The sequence below is a fragment of the Pecten maximus genome, chromosome 16 (genome assembly GCF_902652985.1).
Source record: "Pecten maximus chromosome 16, xPecMax1.1, whole genome shotgun sequence".
NCBI lineage: Eukaryota > Metazoa > Mollusca > Bivalvia > Pectinida > Pectinidae > Pecten > Pecten maximus.
The window spans coordinates 34409954-34431527 of NC_047030.1; the positions used below are offsets into that span (position 1 = coordinate 34409954).

Consider the following 21574-nt stretch of genomic DNA (forward strand, 5'->3'; position numbering starts at 1 on the left):
ACAAACAAATCCCAGCAAGATAAACCAACGAGAATCTCGAGAGAGTTCAAAGAGCGACCAAACGAGACACAGACAAAAATCAGCAAGATAAACCAACGAGAATCTCACGAGATCACAGAACGAAACAACGAGACACATACAAAAATCAGCAAGATAAACCAATGACGACAAGACGACATCAACAAAACAGTCCTATTATAGAATTATTTTGGTAAATACAAAATTTCACTCAAAAACCGATTACGTATCTATGGTTACCTTCCCTCGTGGGAACGACTTGATACTTTGGAACGCCCTCTGTATAAAGACATATGTCTAGTATATTACTACCTTCTTGTTTTTAATTTCGTATTGTTTTCATTTTTTTAATATCAAGGTATAGCACAACTAAGATAAAGAAGGGGAAAATCGGGATCGAACGAAACATTCGACTCATCCGATGTATTCGATTCAAGCGTGTTCGACACAAGTGAGTTTTACTGTAATAATAAATAATATTTATATTTCGACTTAATTCAGACTCAATGAACCTACCACAGTTAACTCGAGTCATTTTTTAATGAACTATATCAAGTCCGGCGTAGGATTACATTTGTCGAGCTTGGACTATATTTTTTAATTTCTTTTCAAAAATGATCATATTTATATGAAATCAATTCCATTAAAATCATATTTGTTTTAATTCGTTATCAAGATTGTTCATGAAAGAAATCCCGAAAGTAATAACCATATGTAGACGAAGAGTGATGACGTACATTTCGGTAAGTTTCGTGGTAGACTTGCACAAGTCCCTATTTGTCAAGGACAAAATATTATACAAAAATATCAAAAAATATAAATATAAGGATTGAATAAAGTGATGTTGAGGTGTATGCGAAGCAGTTCATAATAAATTTGTCTCAATACCTATTGAGGTTTATACCCCCATATACCTCAACATAACTTTATTCAATCCTTAAATAACAATTTGTTGTTTTATACACCGCTGTATTACAACAACATAACCGTCTCAGAGCAGTTCACAAATCATCATCCGTGGTTAATGGGCTTTTAGCACCCAGCCAATGTCTTTCTCAACTCCCTGGGGAATATGCAGCCGGAGCTGCCATTTTGGCGCTAACAGCTTACCTACAACATTTATTGCACTGCGCTACAACACACTAATTTACAGTTGAGTCGACTGGAACACGAAGGAGTGACGTATCTTGTTCAAGGATATAACGCAATGTCCGTGCCGGGACTCGAACTGGCGACCCTTCACTGGCGCAATCACTGGAATGGATTTAAAGCGTTTTGACATGACTATTAATATATTGGATCATAACACCAAATCGCAATAAAATGTTAGATAAACACTAAAGTTCCATATGTAAAGAAGGTCAGGGTTTAAAACCTGATGTTGGTAAGACTCATAGACCCTGGAGTGCTATAATCTTATATTTGATGCATACAGCATTCTTTACTCTACAAAATATCAATAATAAGACATTCTCTAACTGCAAATATATTTGACTTCTTTTCTCGGTCATCGCTTCTTTTAAGTTTGGCGATTTCACGTCACGTGCATTTTGAAATGTTGATATATACTTATCATTCACGAGCTTAGCGACTCATGAACTCTTACGCATGCTTTTTAAACTAGAATGCCATTCAAACTTACACATTAATAACCATTCGAAAAACAGAACCTTAATATTACATTTTGCTTGTATAAATTGCGTGCATAAATTCAGATCCTTTGAAATAAAAAAACAAATTTCATTTCAAAGACCGCGACGCGAAGAAACAATAGTAATACGTTGTTTACGTTCAAACTCAGAGCAATTACTCAGAACGAACTACAAACTCCCTCTGTCCGATTGAGGCACAGCAGGACCTCGAGATGTCGGTAGGATCGGCAGCTCATATATATCCTTCAGAGTGCAACGTTGGCCAAGTTTTTCTGACAATTGTTTATTCCTGAGAGTTGCAGATGTATTTTCAATATCATTGCTCTTGGTTAAATATAGTGATTTGTGGTAAGCAGAAGCATTGTCATCTTAATATAATCATTAACCATAAAGGTCAGCTTATGAATAAAACCTTTCTATTAAGGTCACGTATTTATTACAAAAAAACCTGTCTGTAAAGATCATACACTAATAATACAAATCTTTCTATTACAATCATTATATGATAAATATACATTTGAACCTGCCCTAAGGTCAGCTTATATAACGAAACCCTGTTTATAAAGACCACCTGTAGTTATGACGAAACTCTGTCTATAAAGGTAATCTGTATTCATAACGAAACTATGTCTATAAGACCAACTTTATTTTTAACGAAAAACTGTCTATAACGGCCACATGTGTTTATAACGAAAACCTGTCCATAACGGCCACATGTATTTATTACGAAACCCTCTATATAATGGCCACATGTATGTATAACGAAACCCTGTCTATAAAGGCCACATGTATGTATAACGAAACCCTGTCTATAACGGCCGCATGTATTTATAACGAAAACCTGTCCATAACGATCACATGTATGTATAACGAAACCCTGTCTATAACGGCCGCATGTATTTATGACATAAACCTGTCTATTAAGGCCACATGTGTGGGTCAAACATTTCGCCGGATATGTATAATTATGCCACGATCTCTTGTGTGGCCGTGATAGACAGGATTGACTGTACCCTATTTTATTCACAAACAATATTTGTATTTCAAATCTTTATATAAATTTCATCAAGTATGCAACAGTCGACCCTCGCTATCTCGAAGTCAGAGGGATCATGAAAACATAAATCGAAAATTCGAGGTGTAGGTTTTTACTGTCGGAACTGGATTTTTATTCGAGTTAAGCAGAGTTATCGAGATAACGAGTATGGCTTATTTCAATTTGATATTTACCCAGTATGGTATGTATAAATAAACAAAGACAACACTATCCATAGAATCGATTACAAAGTTGTAAGATATTGAAACATTCGTCTGAAATTGAATCATTCATTATATTTTTCAAAAGTTATGTTTTTCTGTCTATCCACAACATTCATTTACATCAAAGATTACCCGTTTAAAAAAAGTAAGGCAAATACAGTTGTTGCAGAAATGATGTATTCGAGAAATACGTAAAAGCGATTGTATCCGCGAGATTTTCACTATTCTGAAAATGCATTTCAGAAAAACTGGGCCCATAAACCTGTCTGCATTGTCGATGGTCTGCTGGCTTGAATACTCTATACCCCGTGGCGGCCATTTTGTAACCTGTTTGTTCTGAAGAAAATGAGTTTTTCTTTCATTCTCAAACTGTTTATGTTGCAATATATCTGTCATGATGTATCTAGGAAGTGAACACTAAACTAAACGTTACGGTGTTTACGACATAGCGTTGTTTACACTGTGAAAATTAGTTCGTTTCTGTACCAGAATTAATGTCGCCGATGGCCTTCTATACTTCTAACTACAGTAACACATGCCTGGAGAAAGATACATCCTTCCTGAACATAAATGTATAAAGTGAAACGGAGATTTCGAAGGTTGAAGGACACGAGAGGGTTGTTTGGGTGTATTTTTGTGGGGAAGATCTTCTTGATTTGTAAGAATTTGTCAGAACTTTTTTTTTAAAACTCAGAGTTTCAAAAACTCATTCTTACATTTATCACTTCGAGTGATACACCATTTAGCCATTTTATTTAAGTGGTTTGCACGTGAAATTCGTACGGGGAGCGTTATATAACCGATAACGCGCGAATTAACCTGGACATCGGACATATTCTACGTAATACATGTCATCATACGGAATTTATTTCTTTAATTTATTCTTGTAACAGAGCGCAGGATTAATTAAATTTAAATCACTGCCTCCGCTAGGGATCGAACCCGGGACCTCTGGTTTACTAGTCGTACGCTCCACCGATTGAGCTTAAGAGAATATCTCTCTAGCCGAGCGGTATATTGCGGCTAGTATTTACCAGGGTTTACATTATTTTTGCTATTGAATCCGAAATAAATACTTTTGAATAAACATTGAAATATTTCTCTGATAAAAAATGATATAACTTAAAAAAGAAACATAATCTAAGTTTTGCCATGGGCTATAGGGTCCATTTTGAATTCCACATTGTAATTAAATACATTCTATTACGTAAGATTTCTTTAATATGAAAGACGTCCAACAATATGATAGATTGTCTAAATACGTCACAAGTGTCTTGATTGCCGAAGATAAGTAATTATAGGACTTATATAGACTTAAGTAATTAAGTCTTAAATCAATTTGCAACATATATAGACAAAAGAATTTACATACATCACTTATATATTTATAGATCAAGGACATAACAATAGAAATGCATTGTTATGATAACAATTGAATTTCTAGCAAATGTGGTTAAAGATGGATGCAACAACCAGGCGCATACCTGCATATTGGAAGTGCATTTCAAGTAAATAGGGCAGAGTATTTATTGAAGTTCGAGGTAAAATAAATTGCTTGTGATACAGGACCAATGGCCATTGAAGAATGGACATGTTTTCTGATGTCATACTGTCATCCTTAATGTTGAGATAGTTCTTTATATATATTGTTCTTATTTATAAATGAGCTCTTCAAATCTCCTCTTCCTACATAATCGGGGTCGGCCCACGATGAGGGTAACCCCTGGAAAACGAAAACATATAACACGCTACAATTCCTTGATAGGTACGCCATTTGTAAAATATATCTATTGGTGAATGGTAACATTTGGTCAAAGGATTGTTTAGTACCAAAATGGAATCCTTATTACACATTATGAAATAGTAACAACACATGCCCTCCTGAAGTACCCATACGGTTTAAATTAGATATGCCTGTAAGTATAAATGTCCTAAATTACGATATGTGAAAAAAAAATCGTCAGGTGTCTTCAAAATAACACATGATGAATATTGGATGGTGTATGACATGATATCATGAGGCAAAATATGGCATATTACAACTTTATATTCCATTGCTTGATCACAGGGGGAATCAGAGTTGCTTACATCGTTCACGAACGAATCTACAGCCGTCTTAAACTTGTTCCCACAGATACAAAGGCAAGCTGGTGTATTGTGTCGAAATCAAGTTTCTTCAATGGAAACCGGAAAGTATCCAACTTCTAAACCTAATTTTAGAACTTGTATTTAAACAACAATTAAAATGCCAGAGTAGACATATGTATGTCCGTAAAATCAATCCAAAATACGTCAACATCTTACACTCTTCAACAAAAACTAATTCAGATACCGTAATGTGTTAAGTTGAAATTTCGAACTGCTGTTGAATTGACGAAACGCATATGTTGAGAGATAATCTCGCGTAATAGCACATAAGAGATATAGGTTCGGCGGGATAAGCAGACAGAATATGCAACAGAATGGGTTTTATCCACTTAAACAGGGCCTAAGTTCTGACAGCAAATTACTTAGCATTGTCACATGCGGTGTGAGGTAGACCAGGCCCTATGACGTGTGTGGGAGGTCAGGATTGCACAATCTACCTACATTTATATATATATTATAATACCCGCCATCTGGTACGGCCTGCCCCTCCTTGGTAGCCTCTGTATAAGAAACATCCGGATTTTTCTTAAATCTCATCTTTCCTATAAGGATTACAAAAACGAATTAAAAATAGATATGGGTTTTCCCCTGTAGTGAAGTCAGTACGTAAAGTAGTCAATATTATAGAAGTAGACAAATTCCTATAATTATTTTTCGTAGCAGGACATTAAAAAACTGATCCATTGCTTATTAAATGTGTATATTCTCACGACACATACGAAAGTTTAGATTTTACAAGATTTTGAACGAAATTAAGATCATCTAATATATTAACCTTTTCGGTCACGATGGTACAATATTTAACCTTACGAACTTATAAGCGTGCATGTCGAGGTGTGCGAATTTGTATTTGAACTCCACGGCATTAAGGACGTATATCACATGGCTATCAACCCTAGCTCCAGTTTGAATGTGAAAAATGATAATTGTATCAAAATAAAAGCAATTTTTGACCATTCTAAATTCTTATAACCCGGTTGATTGAAATATACTGTTAAATGAGAAGAAAAAAAGGTTGTTCAAAAATCACAACATATCAGCACCTTTCAATACGAATTGGGAGTTAGAAACAGTAGAGTCAAAATTGAACTAATCTGTATCATGCAGCTGTTTCGTCTTACGATGACTCGTTCGTGATGCTAAGGCCTTGTTTTAGATCATTTTAAAATTATTTCTCGCCTTACCTTGTGACTTATTAACTGATTACTTAGGGAGGTACTACCAAAAATAGTCTTAGTGAATAATAACGATCTCTTAGATTTCCTAGATATATATATATAAAAAATTCTGCAGTCGCTTCTTACAACATGGAAGAAGTACACCTAAACTTAATATCCAGCATTTATCACATAATCGACTTGTTATCCAGTAAATTTACCCATTTAATATTTTTGTATATGTCACTAGTGTAAAATGCCTTGGAGCTTTTTTCATTGGCTGTGCCAGTCGAAATTGATTGTGACGTCACAATATGGACATTGACGTTACGTCATGAAGTGAAAATGGCTCAACAAAATGTCTGTTAAGTTAGTTTATTTTGTTTAACGTCATATTAATAGCTGGGGTCATTTAAGGAAGTGACGGTTTTGGAGGTGGAGGAAAGCCGGAGTACCCGGAGAAAAACCACCGGCCTACGGTCAAAACCAGGCAGTTACCGCACATGGGTTGTCAACTCGCAACACGGAGGTGGAGGGCTCGTGATAAAGTGTTGGGACACCTTAACCACTTTGCCCCTTCAAAATGTCTGCCTTTGGTACCATATTTGTAAGTGATATGATGATATCTACCCTAAATTTGTTTTCATTTCAAATGCGATTTTATGAAACTCGTCTCGCCAAGACTCACAAAATAAAACTTCTGAAACTCGTCTCATAAAATCCCATATGGAAATAATTTTGAGACCCTATATACATAGTATACAAATTTTTAAATGATTTAATATAAGAATGTTTGAAAACCAATGAGTTATATGTTTTTCCTTGTGATTTGGTTTCAACAAATCTTTGCAAAAATTCAAACTGGATACGTTTTTCAAGAAGAAGATTAAAGAGAAAGGGGTTAACAGTAAAACAAACGATTATGCCTTTTCCGGACTGTCTTTCTAGGATTTCAACATTTTTGGAACCTGGCATCATTTAACAGATGGAAGAAACAGCTGTATGATACAGTTTTATCCACAGGGACTTGATAATTAGTTACATTCTACATATATTTGGACCTTCCCTAGTGTTTATTGCCTATTTTCATACGTTTAGAAGGGCTAGATTACCCCTAGATGTCTGAAAATTGGCACACACTAGGGAAGGTCCAAATACATGTAGACTATAACAAATTATCAGGTCCCTGTGATACACACTAGGGAAGGTCCAAATACATGTGAACTATAACAAATTCTCAGGTCCCTGTGATACACACTAGGGAAGGTCAAAATACATGTAGACTATAACAAATTATCAGGTCCCTGTGATACAGACTAGTGAAGGTCAAAATACATGTAGACTGTAACAAATTCTCAGGTCCCTGTGATACACACTAGTGAAGGTCCAAATACATGTAGACTATAACAAATTCTCAGGTCCCTGTGATACACACTAGGGGAGGTCAAAATACATGTAGAATGTAACTAATTCTCAGGTCCCTGTGATACACACTAGGGAAGGTCAAAATACATGTAGACTGTAACAAATTCTCAGGTCCCTGTGATACACACTAGGGAAGGTCAAAATACATGTAGACTATAACAAATTATCAGGTCCCTGTGATACACACTAGTGAAGGTCAAAATACATGTAGACTATAACAAATTATCAGATCCCTGTGGTTGTATATTCATTATTCGCCATATACTGAATTCTTTGAATTTCTTTTGGTACAATACTTATTCACATTTAAATATTATTACAATATCTTATAAATTTGATGTGTATTTACAATTCAGTTACATTAATACAGCGATGAAAACGATTGTCGTTAGTTCGTGCAAAGAAGCTCATCAGGAAATCTTACGATATGAATCTTTTTTTTTTTCTTTATTGTTTTTCTCAGTTTGAATAATTCCTTGTAAGGAAACCTTTATATGAATGACATAGCATAATATATAGCCTGATATTGCCGGCCAAACCCATACATCTTATTTCACATCGGAAGCCATGTTCGATGAAACCGCATAACAAGAAGAGGTCTTAGATTTCCATCTCCGTTTCTCACGCGGAGAGCACGTGACGGTTGATGTAGGAATACCTGGTTGTCCCCCATGGCGGCAAAATGGTACACCTGCAACGCACGCGCCGATCGTGAGGAGGTTCCATCTTATCGGAGAAACCTTGTCTAGAATTATGACACCTGAAGTTCTTCTCAAATAAAACCACTGCATACAGCGAGCTTGGTGAGCCACGTTATTAGATAACGTCACTTTAGGGTGAAATTGGAAAAATTTAATCTAATTTGATCTAGTTATTAGTGTCAAAACTAAATCATATTTGATTTACAGATTTTTGCTGAAATTTCTACATTAATATTGTTTACAAGTTTTGTTGCTATGAAACAATTTTGAAATATATAAGCACTGATTCTTATATTCATGGGTTTTCATTAGCGTGAAACACCAAATAACAGGAGTTTCATGGTTATTTGGGTCAAGGTCACTGTTACTATTTTTATCGGGGGCCGATAGGGGGCATGTATGGCTTTAGCAATACCCAGCATGCATTTTTATTAAATCTGGAAACTAATATGCAAAAAAAATAGAAAAGGGGGAAAGTGATCTATATCGGGAACAACCTTGTAACAATTTTTATCAATAATCGATATAAGAATAAGTACTGGCCGATTACCCGAGAATCTCGTGATTTAACATACAGGGACAGTCCTTCGTTCGGACATCAGAAACATGCACAATTTTTATTGATGGAATCTATGTCCGAACGATGATTATATGGGTGTTTGTGCCTACAAGTAATGAAATTAACGCCGAAATGTACAAGAAAAAGGGGTATTGTATACAAATACCGTATGTCTTTGCGGTAATTAGTGATATTTCGGGTCGAATCAATAATTTCCAGGACTTAGTACTCGAAGAACTTTGGTTTATATTGAGAGTAAAACTGCCTTATTGATGTAAAGATTATAACTTTTAAAATTTGGAAAAAATTATTCAAACGAAGGAATACCCCTTTAATACCCCTTTAATACTTATTGGTGTTTCATTAATTATATTACGAAAACAAACGAAAATTCCAAGTATTTTGATATGGTTATCTTTCAAACAATGATTGATCGCTTTTGATTGGCATATTGTATGGCATGTTCTGATTCAAATTAATTCAAAAACGTCTAAAATAAAAATTAATATTTAATATAATTAATATCACGGGTCGATCTGATATTTTCTTGATGTCGTCATAAGACAGGATGAACATCGGACTTCCTCATCGTCCGTAACTTACGTTGGAAAAAACCGCCAGATGTCGCCCCGAGGAAATGTTCACTCGGTAACGGATTTTACCAATTTTATAATTGGCCATTTTAAACATACCGTGCATATGAGAGGAAATTTATTAATAAAACATTGATTGCATCTATACAAAAACACTTACTTTTTGACAACTTGTACATAGCAGGTGGCCTGTTGACGTTAAATTATAATGAATTTATTGCCACATTTGCGTCAAATAACGTCATGGACAAGGTCATGCTTTAAAAGTCGTCTTTTTTTCTACAAGACAAAAATTTGTGTCGTAATAATCAACAGAGAATGCGTCATTATGGGGGAACCTTGCTCAATTCTGTTTAACTGAAATTATCTCCTTGGATGACGTCACTAGAACTTCTTAACGACCGGGGTGTTACTCCGACCAGCTGCTATATACGCGCACCTGTTGTTTTATGGGTGTTGCGCTATCAGACCGGATTTCTTAAATATTCCTCCGCATTTCCGATATAGTCCCCCTATCCTGCCGATCACACGCAATCTTACCTGAATGGGAAATATCTACGTAATAATAACGATTTTGTGGTAACTGATACAAATCTACAGCCACCATTTATAACCGGAACCCGAGGGAGTCATTATTATCTAGCGGCCATCTTGTTTCCGGTTCGCAAACAACTTGGAAACAAAATGGAGTGCATTCGAGAACGTCATGCTGCGCGAGAGTACATCAACGTTAGTATGGAATCATTCTATCAGCAATGTTTTGTTATCTTTTTATGAAAATGATATTGATGGACATGATTGATATGTGTAACACTCGTGAAGTAACGCTATTCCGAAACGGGTCGGTCTATTACAAAATGGAGGAGGCCTCGAAAGGGAGATGGCATACTGTCGATTCAAAGAAAATATACTTTAAGATAATTCTAACCATGATCTTGGGTAACCTCCAACTTTCTTCAATATTACTTTGATTTTAACTTAAAAAAATAGTTAGATTTTAAAACAATTCGTTATCGTGTTACGATTTATTTAGTTTAATTATTTCGTTTTTTTTTTATTCCTGAACAAAAGCGCATGAAATCGATATTTAATATGCACTTCTACAAAGATTGATCTATAACCACAAAACTTAAGTGTAATGCCAAAAACCGACGTCTGACAGGGAAAGTATGAGAGTTTTCAGTTTTAGTGAAATAACATTGTCATTGTTAGAGCGGGCTAGTTTCTTCAATGTCCAGTTTAGCAAACGCTGACAAACACAGATTTTGAAGTCTACTATCAATCGTGTCACTGCCCTGCAGGTAGGGCGTAAGAATTGTACCTGCTGCCCCCATTGCATGATCGTAAGAGGCGACTAAACTTGGGATCTTATCTTTTCTCTTCTTTCTTAACAACTTTCTTTTTCCTAATGTCTCCCTTGACAATGCCTCACTTTTGGCCTTTAGTTGAGCGTTCGCCACTGTGAGGAAGGCTTTGGGTTCTGTCCCCTGGCCGAGACATACCAGAGTCTTAAAAATGGTAGTTGCTACTCCTGCTTAGCGCTCAGCATATTTGGAGTGGAACGACTGGTTCGCCCGTTGTCAGTATAATGTGACCGGGTGGGGTGTGCTGCTGGGTGTCTTCGGCAGTATGCTTCAGTGAGGTAGCACTATAAATCGGCAAAAGTTCCGGCCTATTACAAGGAGACTTAACACGAACATACCGCAGCCTCCCAAAACACACATACGCACTCACCACACGCATGCATGTCGCACGCACGGGAGGTCGTCCTTAAATGACCTTAGCTGTTAATAGGACGTTAAACAAAATAAACCAAACCAAACCAAATCAATCGTGGCATACAATAGAGATGAAATCGTAGAACGCCGGATCAATTTTCACCACAACAACCACCCAACAATGATCCTGATAAAAAGGTTCCCTCATTCATTCCTTATAAGGAATTAGAAATATTTGTCCTTGAATGGGTCAATAACTTCCTTGACATCGTACACAAACATGACAGGGCTCGTAGCTGAAGCAGAAGACGCTTATCTCTTGGAACGCCTGGTCCTGTTCTTCTCGTACTTTTCCAAATGCTCTGTGCAAATCCATATATTGTTTTAATTTTGCCATCGCTTTATTGATTTTGAGCAATAATTGCAGTCTCGTTATAATGCCAGTATTATTTGTTATTTCAGCGAACAAACTGGTTAATATTTCTTTAGAGAAAAGGATCAACAAATCCCCTGACACAACAGCATACATCCAGTTCAAATTGAGCCGGAAAGGAGTACCGGGTGAAAGTTTAGGATTGTCTGAATTTGTTGATTTTTAATTTCATTTTTACATCCTGTGCTATATATTAGACGCGATGAACCTTTCAGATAAGTATATGCCTCACTTAATGCTAACTGAGGCTTTAAAGACATCTTACAAGATTCATTGAAGTATCGGCACATACGTATATACTTATATCTAACCATAGTCAGATTATGTTGCTGTTTGTCGATTTTAATATCACGCGATTACGTTGTTTCGTAGGCACTTTATCCAATCTGATATCTTATATCAAAGTTCATATCAAAAGCTGTGCACCACAACAGGTGCAGGGTTAATGATAGCATTAACACAACTTACGCGATATTATATAAGTACACCCTATTTTTTTTCTCGGGGACCAGTGTGTGCCTTAAGAAGCCCAAACTCAAAACTATTATATTCAAATAGAAGCATACATCCATCTATCATATATCAAAGTATGTGTGTCTTTCTTTCCTGCATTACAAAAGATTTTGCTATTATATATGAACAAAATCCTATTTCATTTTCATTGTTTTTTTATATAATTTATTTTATGCTTTTAGTATGATGTAATAATGTGACCGGGTTATGGTATACACTGGCTGGTTTTAGCGTCGATTTTCATCCTCCCTTCCAACCCCCCCCAACCCCAACCCCTCAACCCCTAACCCCCATCCAACCTCCATCCCCCAATCCCCACCCCAACCCCATCTCCCATCCCCCATCCACAAGCATCTTGTTTCCTTTTACCTCTTGCTTACGCTTATTGCAATATGACCTTATATGGAACTTTGTGCCCTGTCTTCTGGCCGTGACATACAAGAATCTTTAAAATGGCCTGATGCGACCGCCCGAGACCGGCAGTATCTTTCGGTGAGGTGGCACTATAAAATTAGGCATCAGTTCTGCGCTATCAGACTCATACGAACATATTCGACACATACAGTCACTTGACGATTATTGCTATTGATAGAACGTTAAAAAACAACCAAACCTAGCTATACGGTACACAGTATCACATTTTATTGGGCAATGACTTTTTCACCTGTTTTGTTTAGTTAATTTTGTTTAACGTGCTATTGAAAGCCTGGGCCATTTAAAGAAGCGCTTGGTTTTGATGGTGGAGAAAAGTCAGAGTACCCGGAGAAAAACCACCGGCCTACGGTCAGTATCAGGTAACTGCCCCACGTGGGTTTCGAACTTGTAACCCAGAGGTGGAGGGCTAGTGGTCGGGACACCTTAACCACTCGGCCACCGCGGACCCCCGGGCAATGACGTCAGTACGTCGAACTTGCACACACTGTACCTGTTTCAAATTTTTAAGAATCCCACAATAACGCCATCTGTTCATAAAAAATCTAAATTCGCATCAGAAGTATCTAATAACATATATCATTACCAAATAACTTTTGCCATTACCGAGATATTTTAAAGAGAAAAACTTCCTTTAAAAATAGTGATATAAATATTTGTTTTTTATTCATCTTTCTGTTGATGTAATGTCTAATGCGGAAAGAAATCTCGTCTAACTTGTGTAGAGTGAGATCCCGCGGAGTCACCAGCTTGTGAAGGCTTCTAACCATTAGTTAGTACCTGTTAATCTGCATGCCGATCTGCCCGACTCACTTTGAAGTGATGTACGGAAGTTCGCCGTCCCGTGACGTCATGCTGGGCAAACGAGCATTTGATGTCAATGTAGATTCGATACACATCGGTGATGATGGAAAAGCGCCTATTCCGCCATAAACGCAAGCGATTATACCTAAGATATTATAATAAGTCACGGATTTTATTATTTCCGTTTTCAGTACTTTCTAGTAAAGGAGTAACTCTATAATATCCTGATGCGACAAAGTGCAATTGGGTCGTCAGATGCAAGCGTTTTTTCGATGCACAGGTTTATCAAAATGCTTTGTTAGCATGTAGAATCATATTGTGACAGAGACGAGGGCATGACAACTTAACAATCTATTTATAATCTCTCCCCCCCCCCCCCCCCCCCCCCCCCCCTGTCCTCTGTCATTCTCCTGCACATTTCGGGTCATAACCATAACAGTAAAAGTACAAGGAGACTAAGACCAGGCGTTCGGAAAGTGTAAGCGTCGAGGACACCCGCCAGATATATCTTGGTCTGAATACAGGACACGACACGGGATTTTAGACTTACAAAGTAAGCATATATAGCCGATATTTATACTTATAGTTACTTTAACCCTGGCCTGTAAGCATGTATAAAGTGTATATATAGCGTATCTAGTATAGATAGTCTGTTACATAAGCTAATATTTCAATTTGTACTCAAGTTGGACTCAATGAAACTACCAAACTTAATCTGTTTCATTTGCTCATGAATTTTACCAGATTAACACTGATCAGTGCGTATGAATACATGGTTAAAATCCTTCCGCGAAACGATTTCACTTTTTCTACATTGTTGTTATAAAAAATGGAATAATTATTAAAATTATCAAATTTATAATGCATTCTTGTATTTTATGAAAGACCAGATATGCTAAATACAATGTACTTCTATTTTGACAAATTAATGCTGTTTTTAATCCTATTATTGCGGACTATTTTACTCGACCGACTAGACATGCACAATCCGGAACTCCTCGGGCTTTTCCGCAATTGGACTTGCACAAGCTTCCAGACATTAATATCTAGACCGACTTTTTTATTCGAAAAAAAAACAACAATTGAAATATAAGGATTGAATCTTGATTTGGTCGATTTCATGGGATCATGAATTGAGTTGCTCTTGAGACAAGTTCATTAAATTTGTCTCAAGAGCAACTCAATTCATGACCCCATGAAATCGACCAAATCAAGATTCAATCCTTAAGAAAATGTCTTCGTGTAAACATGTCCTGTCAACAGTGATAATACAGGTACGACATTCTGCAAACATATTTCATTTGGAGTACTAAAATTTTAGCGAATAATTGAATTTAAACAGATTAGCATTTATATATGGTGAATTGGCGCATGCGCAGTGTTTGCTGTAGAAAATAACATTCAGTACTGTAATTTGCGCAATCATAATTTAGCGGAAAGGGTTTCAACGTGAAAATCGCTAAAACAAGAAAACCGCTAAAATTTCTTGGATTTCAGTAAGTTATGTATGAAGAAAGAAATCATATGTAAATAAAGGTCATCTGAGGACTGAGGTTATCTTTTAGCGTTAATCAAGAGCTATGGGAATACCTACTTATATTAGTGCATTAGAAATCATGAATAACATCCCATGATAATCTGCTTTGATAGTTTTAGCTTCACTGACTTCGTAATGAGATATCAAGTCAGCTTAAATAGACATTTTTCTTCATTTTACAATCCAGTATTTTTAACGAGTTTAATTTGAATATATATTGTGACTGAAAAACACATTTCCTCTTAAGTGAGTCATTAGGATCGTTATAACTCCTTCAAATTCTATAAATATAATCTGATAAAGAAGCAGACAACATTTCTTTCATGTCTTTAACATCCAGTCTAGACTGGTAACACATTGAATACAAACGACATTACAATAGAAACTGAAGATTTAGATGTCGATGTTGTCGTCGAAGCCCTTTTGTTTATAATACCTATAATTATTCATCGCTTCTGTGTTTTGATATACTTCTTCAAACTCTAAATATGTGGATTGAATATTAGACAACTCTTCCTTGGTTTGGTGTTTAGATTGCTTGGTTTATCCCAGGAGCAGTCGGGGTAATTTTGAGGCGGGTCTCCTTGTAGTAGCTGGTGACCACCTCATTGAACAATTGCGGGAGGAGCGTCACGTCATCCAGAGGGTAAAGCGTCTTTCCCAAGGACACAATAACACCAGCACAGACCGGTCCGTAACATAAACTACCATGGATAGGAAGTCTAGAAGGACGCACCTCGGATCTTCGTCTGAAGTTACGTCGACATACGCTCTCAACTATCCCGGCCTAACTCTACGGCTAAGCAAGTTGAAATATATTCAGAGAGTACAGTTGATCCTTAAAATATTTATGAAATTATCTTATACATGTCAAACAAAAATCCTTTATCTAATAAAAACAAACTGGGATTACTGACAGGTAAACAAAATCTAGCTCAGAACTGATAAATAACAGGGGATATAAACAATATATATATTCTACTGAGACCCTTAATAAGGTACACGGAGAAAACGACCAGGCGTTCTGGAAGAGTAAGCGTTGTATGCTTCACCGACGACACCGGAAATGAGTTAATCAAGATCAGTCAAGTAAGATTTTACATAGGAAGTGTATCTCACAGTAAGATAATATAACAATTTCTGTCTGATTTGATTAGAGATTGGATTGACTTCGGTGCTGGGATATGAATATCAAATCAAGTTGATTATATTCTCCTCCAGTTGATATATAGAGGATATCTAACAGTGTATTCAGTAATACCAAATATATTTCACGAGTGGGGCTAATATCTAGATTTTTACCATCTACAGGGGCAGCTTTAAAATTATCCTCTTTTATTTCAAGTAAGCAGTGCTATGATTGCATGGTCAAATCAGAAAATTTTTCTTTCTTTCTTTCTTTCTTTCTTTTCTTTCTTTCTTTGCTATATCATAATTTTAATGTTTCGTTAATTTTCGTAAATTGAACATGTTCTTGATGTCGAGACTTCAGTTACAGTCTTCTAGATCTTCGTAGCTTACCAGACATTGAAAGTAGAAACCAAACAGCACTCAGGATTCGATAACGCCTATCAATGACCGCAAGAAAGAAGGTCTACAAGTCTACTCATACACTCTGGTCGAGACGACGGCGATTTATGATAAATTGTCATCCTGTCTGGTCAATCTGTAGTTTAATACCCTGCAACTGATAACAGAGCACATCAGCGCCACTATTGAATATTTTATATTCTGAACTTTTGCTTCCTCGATTGAACGAAAATCGTAATTTTTCAAAATAGTTATCTCCCTTTATGACAGATAATCGGAGAAGTTGCATTATAGAAGTTGGTAAGAGATTGTATTAGGTAGATAGTAGTTCACGGTCTGGAGACGGAATCCGGATATCTGAAAGGTAATAAAATATTATCGCAGCAACACCGCTGATATATATAATACATATAAGTGCCCACAGGATTAGAGATAAGAAGCTGTAGAATAACTCGAGAAGAAGAGCCTCAAATTAAACCCGGTACAATCGTTTATTGATATGGAAATGATATATAAGTTTATATTTCTTCAGATTACACCGCTATATAAAAAATTTCACATTCTTTCAATGTACTTTGGATTATATTTATCGCCGTTGTGTTAAGGAGATAGCGGCTATATGTGCGTATTGTTTCTTGGCATAGAGCTACAACTAAGGGAGGTCACTCAGCAGTTGGTCGTGTCACAATTTGACTTCCTTCCAACAAACGAAGCAACCCGGATCTGAAGTACATCAAATATACCTACACCATCGATATTTCTGATTTTAAAAGAAAAAGTAAGACACGATGGGCACACACTTGTAAATTGGTTAAGAGTTATTTAGAGACACCGAGAACAAAGATATAAAATGGTATAAACGGATTAAACAAATGTTATCGGTGTTTAAATGGAATAATATGTGCAGAAGACCCCCCCTTTTTACCCCCCCCCCCCCCCCCCCCCCCTCCCCTTTAAAAAAAGTGAACATCTTTGAGCTTCCCACATTGGTCGCCTCATCAGATATCAGATCCCTAACGGCAGTAGTCTGTATTGAGAAGGCATTGTAACTAGTATACCGGTACTTCCCTACAGAAGGAATATAACTTTGGAGTAAGCATCTGTCATTCTTTTTATTTCGTAGCACCTCAAACCAATCGCTCGTAAAAAAAACAAAAACAAAAAACAAGCAAACAAACAAAGTGTGATGTTCCAAGAAAAAATAAGAACACCAACATGTCAAATGTATGACGTGAGCAAAAGACAAAAAATCTTTACTTCATTGAAGATATCGTCATGTAAATATAGGTCTATTTCAAGTTATGTCACTGATCTCAAAATGAGAAGATAGGGAAGGAAAATTAGTAAATCACCAGAAGTTTTGCGTTGCATAAACCTTACTGAATTGATGGGATTAAATTGTTACAGAATAACAGAATCACGTCCGTATAGATCTGAAGACATCTAGATATCCTGATGGGACCCTCATGAAGGCGTCGTCATTTACCCATGGTTCTAACGCTCACTGAAGTCCGTGACCTTCAGGACCGTGGGTTACCGACGATGTCAATAGGTCAGCCAATAAATTAACGGGAATGAAAGGAAAGAACAAAGGCAGGACACGGAGGAAAATAATAGGATGAGAGGACGAATACGAACCCATCAGTAGGATTTTACATACTAAGTTTGGCTCTCCCTCTCATAACTTTGTCTCGTGAATTTATCATATCGATGGATATTTTAGATCAGTGAGTTTCTCTCTAAAGAGAATTTGTTGCATTTTTATTTATTTATGTCCGATACATCGTTTTCGCCTACTCAATAACACGACATTACCTTTTTCTAACATACATATATCGCGAGGAACCTTTTAACTTATTTAATACCGTATTTCACCACAAATAAACCCTCTTTACGGCAGTATGATAGGAAGTATAACTGTACGTATGGTACTTGTCTCCGCCATTTTAGTCTGCGGGAGGTAGGACAACGTAATGGTGGTTTTACGACAAAGGGATAAGGTAGTGTTATGTTTAGCCAGCCACGGTGTGTAAATAAAGTCTGACGTACCATCAAAGCGTACTAATTGTAGAGTAGGTGTTAAAACCTGACCCGGAATCGCGACCCTACAAAGTTCATTGTCGCTGATTTATCGCTGTATGTTAACACGTGTTACCCGACACCTAGTCCCTAACTCACTACTCTAAAACATTTATTAGTTTTGTAAACATTGAATTTATTGTAATAAAAGGATTTGTTTGTGCTGTCTGTGATCGGCGACCATTGACGATTTAATCTTGTTTTAAAGGTACTGTACGATTTTGCTACATGCCGTACGTGGTATTGGGACGGCTGTCAAAAGGCAAAGCAAACGAATGCTAAAATAACGGGCGAAGACATCAGCGGAACAGGTCAGACACAAGAAGAAGGTAACAGGGAACCTTATAGACACCGACACAAAATGAAAGACAACATGAAACCCATGGAGACACAAAGAAAATGCATCAACCTAGGACAAAATGTCACACCGACATAAACGGAAGTAACCAGGGGCCCAATGAGGCACCAACGCAGACCGGAAGTAACCATGGGATCCAATGAGGCACCAACACAGACCGGAAGTTAATATGGACCCCAGAGACACCAAGACAGAAAGGAACTCAACATGGACTCATTGACACACCAACACAAAAAGGAACTCAACATGGACCCAATGAGGCACCAAAACAGAACGGAAGTCAACATGGATTCAATGACACACCAACACAAAACGGAAGTCAACATGAGACACAATGAGACACCAACACTAAACAGAAGTCAACATGGGACTCAATGACACACCAACACAAAACGGAAGTCAACATGGACTCACTGGCACACCAACACAGAACGGAAGTCAACATGAACCCAAGGAAGCACCAACACAGAACGGAAGTCAACATGGACCCAATGACACACCATCACAGAACGGAAGTCAACATGGACCCAATGAGGCACCAACACAGAACGGAAGTCAACATGGACTCAATGACACACCAACACAGAACGGAAGTCAACATGGACCCAATGAGGCACCAACACAGAACGGAAGTCAACATGGACTCAATGAGGCACCAACACAGAACGGAAGTCAACATGGACTCAATGAGGCACCAACACAGAACGGAAGTCAACATAGGACACAATGAGTCATCAACACAGAACTGAAGTCAACATGGGACTCAATGACACACCAACACAGAACGGAAGTCAACATGGACCCAAGGAAGCACCAACACAGAACGGAAGTCAACATGGACTCAATGACACACCAACACAGAACGGAAGTCAACATGGACCCCAGAGACAACAACACAAAACGGAAGTCACTGACGAGTACTAGAATGACGAAACAGCTGTATGGTGTCTCTTACATCACTGACAAGTCAAGGAGGACGAACAGATCGAATCATGCAGTTTTATATCCATTATTTGGTATATATTGTTTCCTGTTAAACGGTGATGTTCATTTTCGTACAATCCCTTGACCTGTTTGATCCTAACATCATTGACGAGTCGAAGAAGGACGAAACAGTTGTATGATGTCCCTGGCATAGCTGACAACTGCTAGAAGGACGAAACAGCTGTTTGATGTCCCTAACATCACTGACGGGTACTAGAAGGACGAAACAGCTGTATGATGTCCCTAACATCACTGACGAGTCTTAGAAGGACGAAACAGCTGTATGATGTCCCTAACATCACTGAGGAGTCCCAAAAGGACGAAACAGCTGTAGGATGTCCCTAACATCACTGACAAGTCCTAGAAGGACGAAACAGCTGTATGATGCCATTTACATCACTGACAAGTCCTAGAAGGCCGAAACAGCTGTATGATGTCCATCACATCACTGACGAGTCCTAGATAACGAAACAGCTGTAGGATGTCCCTAACATCACTGACAAGTCCTAGAAGGACGAAACAGCTGTATGATGTCCCTAACATCACTGACAAGTCCTAGAAACAGCTGTATGATGTCCCTAACATCACTGACAAGTCCTAGAAGGACGAAACAGCTGTATGATGTCCCTAACATCACTGACGAGACCTAAAAGGACGAAACAGCTGTATGATGGTATCTTTCGTATAGTCCCTTGACCTGCTTTGTAACCTTTCCCTGGTAGGGTGCTTTAAAATGACCCTTCCACGGAATCACATTTTTTGAGAATATATTTCCCATACTCCCTTGCATATCTTTAGGATTTAAATCACTAAGCACAGTTAAGAACATGCATTTTCTTTTTTCATTTACTGTCTTTTTAGAGACAATTGAAGTCCTGCAACAACATTTGACATCTTTGTCTTTCGTTTTGTTTTGTTTTTCTGTCATATTCGTTGTGGGTTTTACACTAAATGTAGGTACCCTTTATCTAATATATTTCAATTACAGGTATGTCACCTGGAGGGGTACAATTCCGTACCCAAGTTGTGGTCTGACGATTTTATTACAGTACAATAGCCGAGAAGCATTGTCGCCAATAAACATTTTAATGTTAGCGATTCCTTAAAGGGACATCACGGTAAACCAATTTTTATTTTGTATTTTTTCATATTATTGGGTATATATTTAAAAAAAATATCCTTATGAACAATAACCATTCGAATTTGATGATATATGTATATAAAAAACATCAATTATTAATTATAAAAAGGTTATCACAATTCGTTGATCAATAGTTTGAATATGCAAATTTTGTGACATATACGATAACACGCATGCGCACAACACACTAAAACACCTGAACACAAAAATGGCTTCCAATGTGAATCGACTGCGGTTGAAAACGATAACAGCTTCCGAAATGAAGAGAATAATTGGAAAATGGGTCAAACACAATCCTAGAATTAAACTGGGGAAGCAGCACAATGCAGTTCAAACATGAAAACAGCAGTAATACGGACGCTGCTCGTATTCTGCTTGATTGCTGGATAGTAGGTCATGACAATCTCGGTAATATTTACACAAACTCGGTAATATTTATACAGTCTGTACCAGTACATCGCTACTGTCACTATACTATATGTACGGTGTTTACACTTATTTACACATACATACATGTATATGAATACGGAAT

At 37.2% G+C, this 21574-nt stretch overlaps 1 protein-coding gene across 1 annotated transcript; it reads left to right on the top strand.

Moving 5' to 3' along the window:
* Positions 1 to 19281: 19281 nt before the first annotated feature.
* Positions 19282 to 19647, top strand: LOC117344790 (lysostaphin-like). The gene has a single exon (XM_033907615.1). The coding sequence runs from the start codon at positions 19282 to 19284 to the stop codon at positions 19645 to 19647; it is 366 nt and encodes a 121-aa protein (XP_033763506.1).
* Positions 19648 to 21574: the final 1927 nt, after the last annotated feature.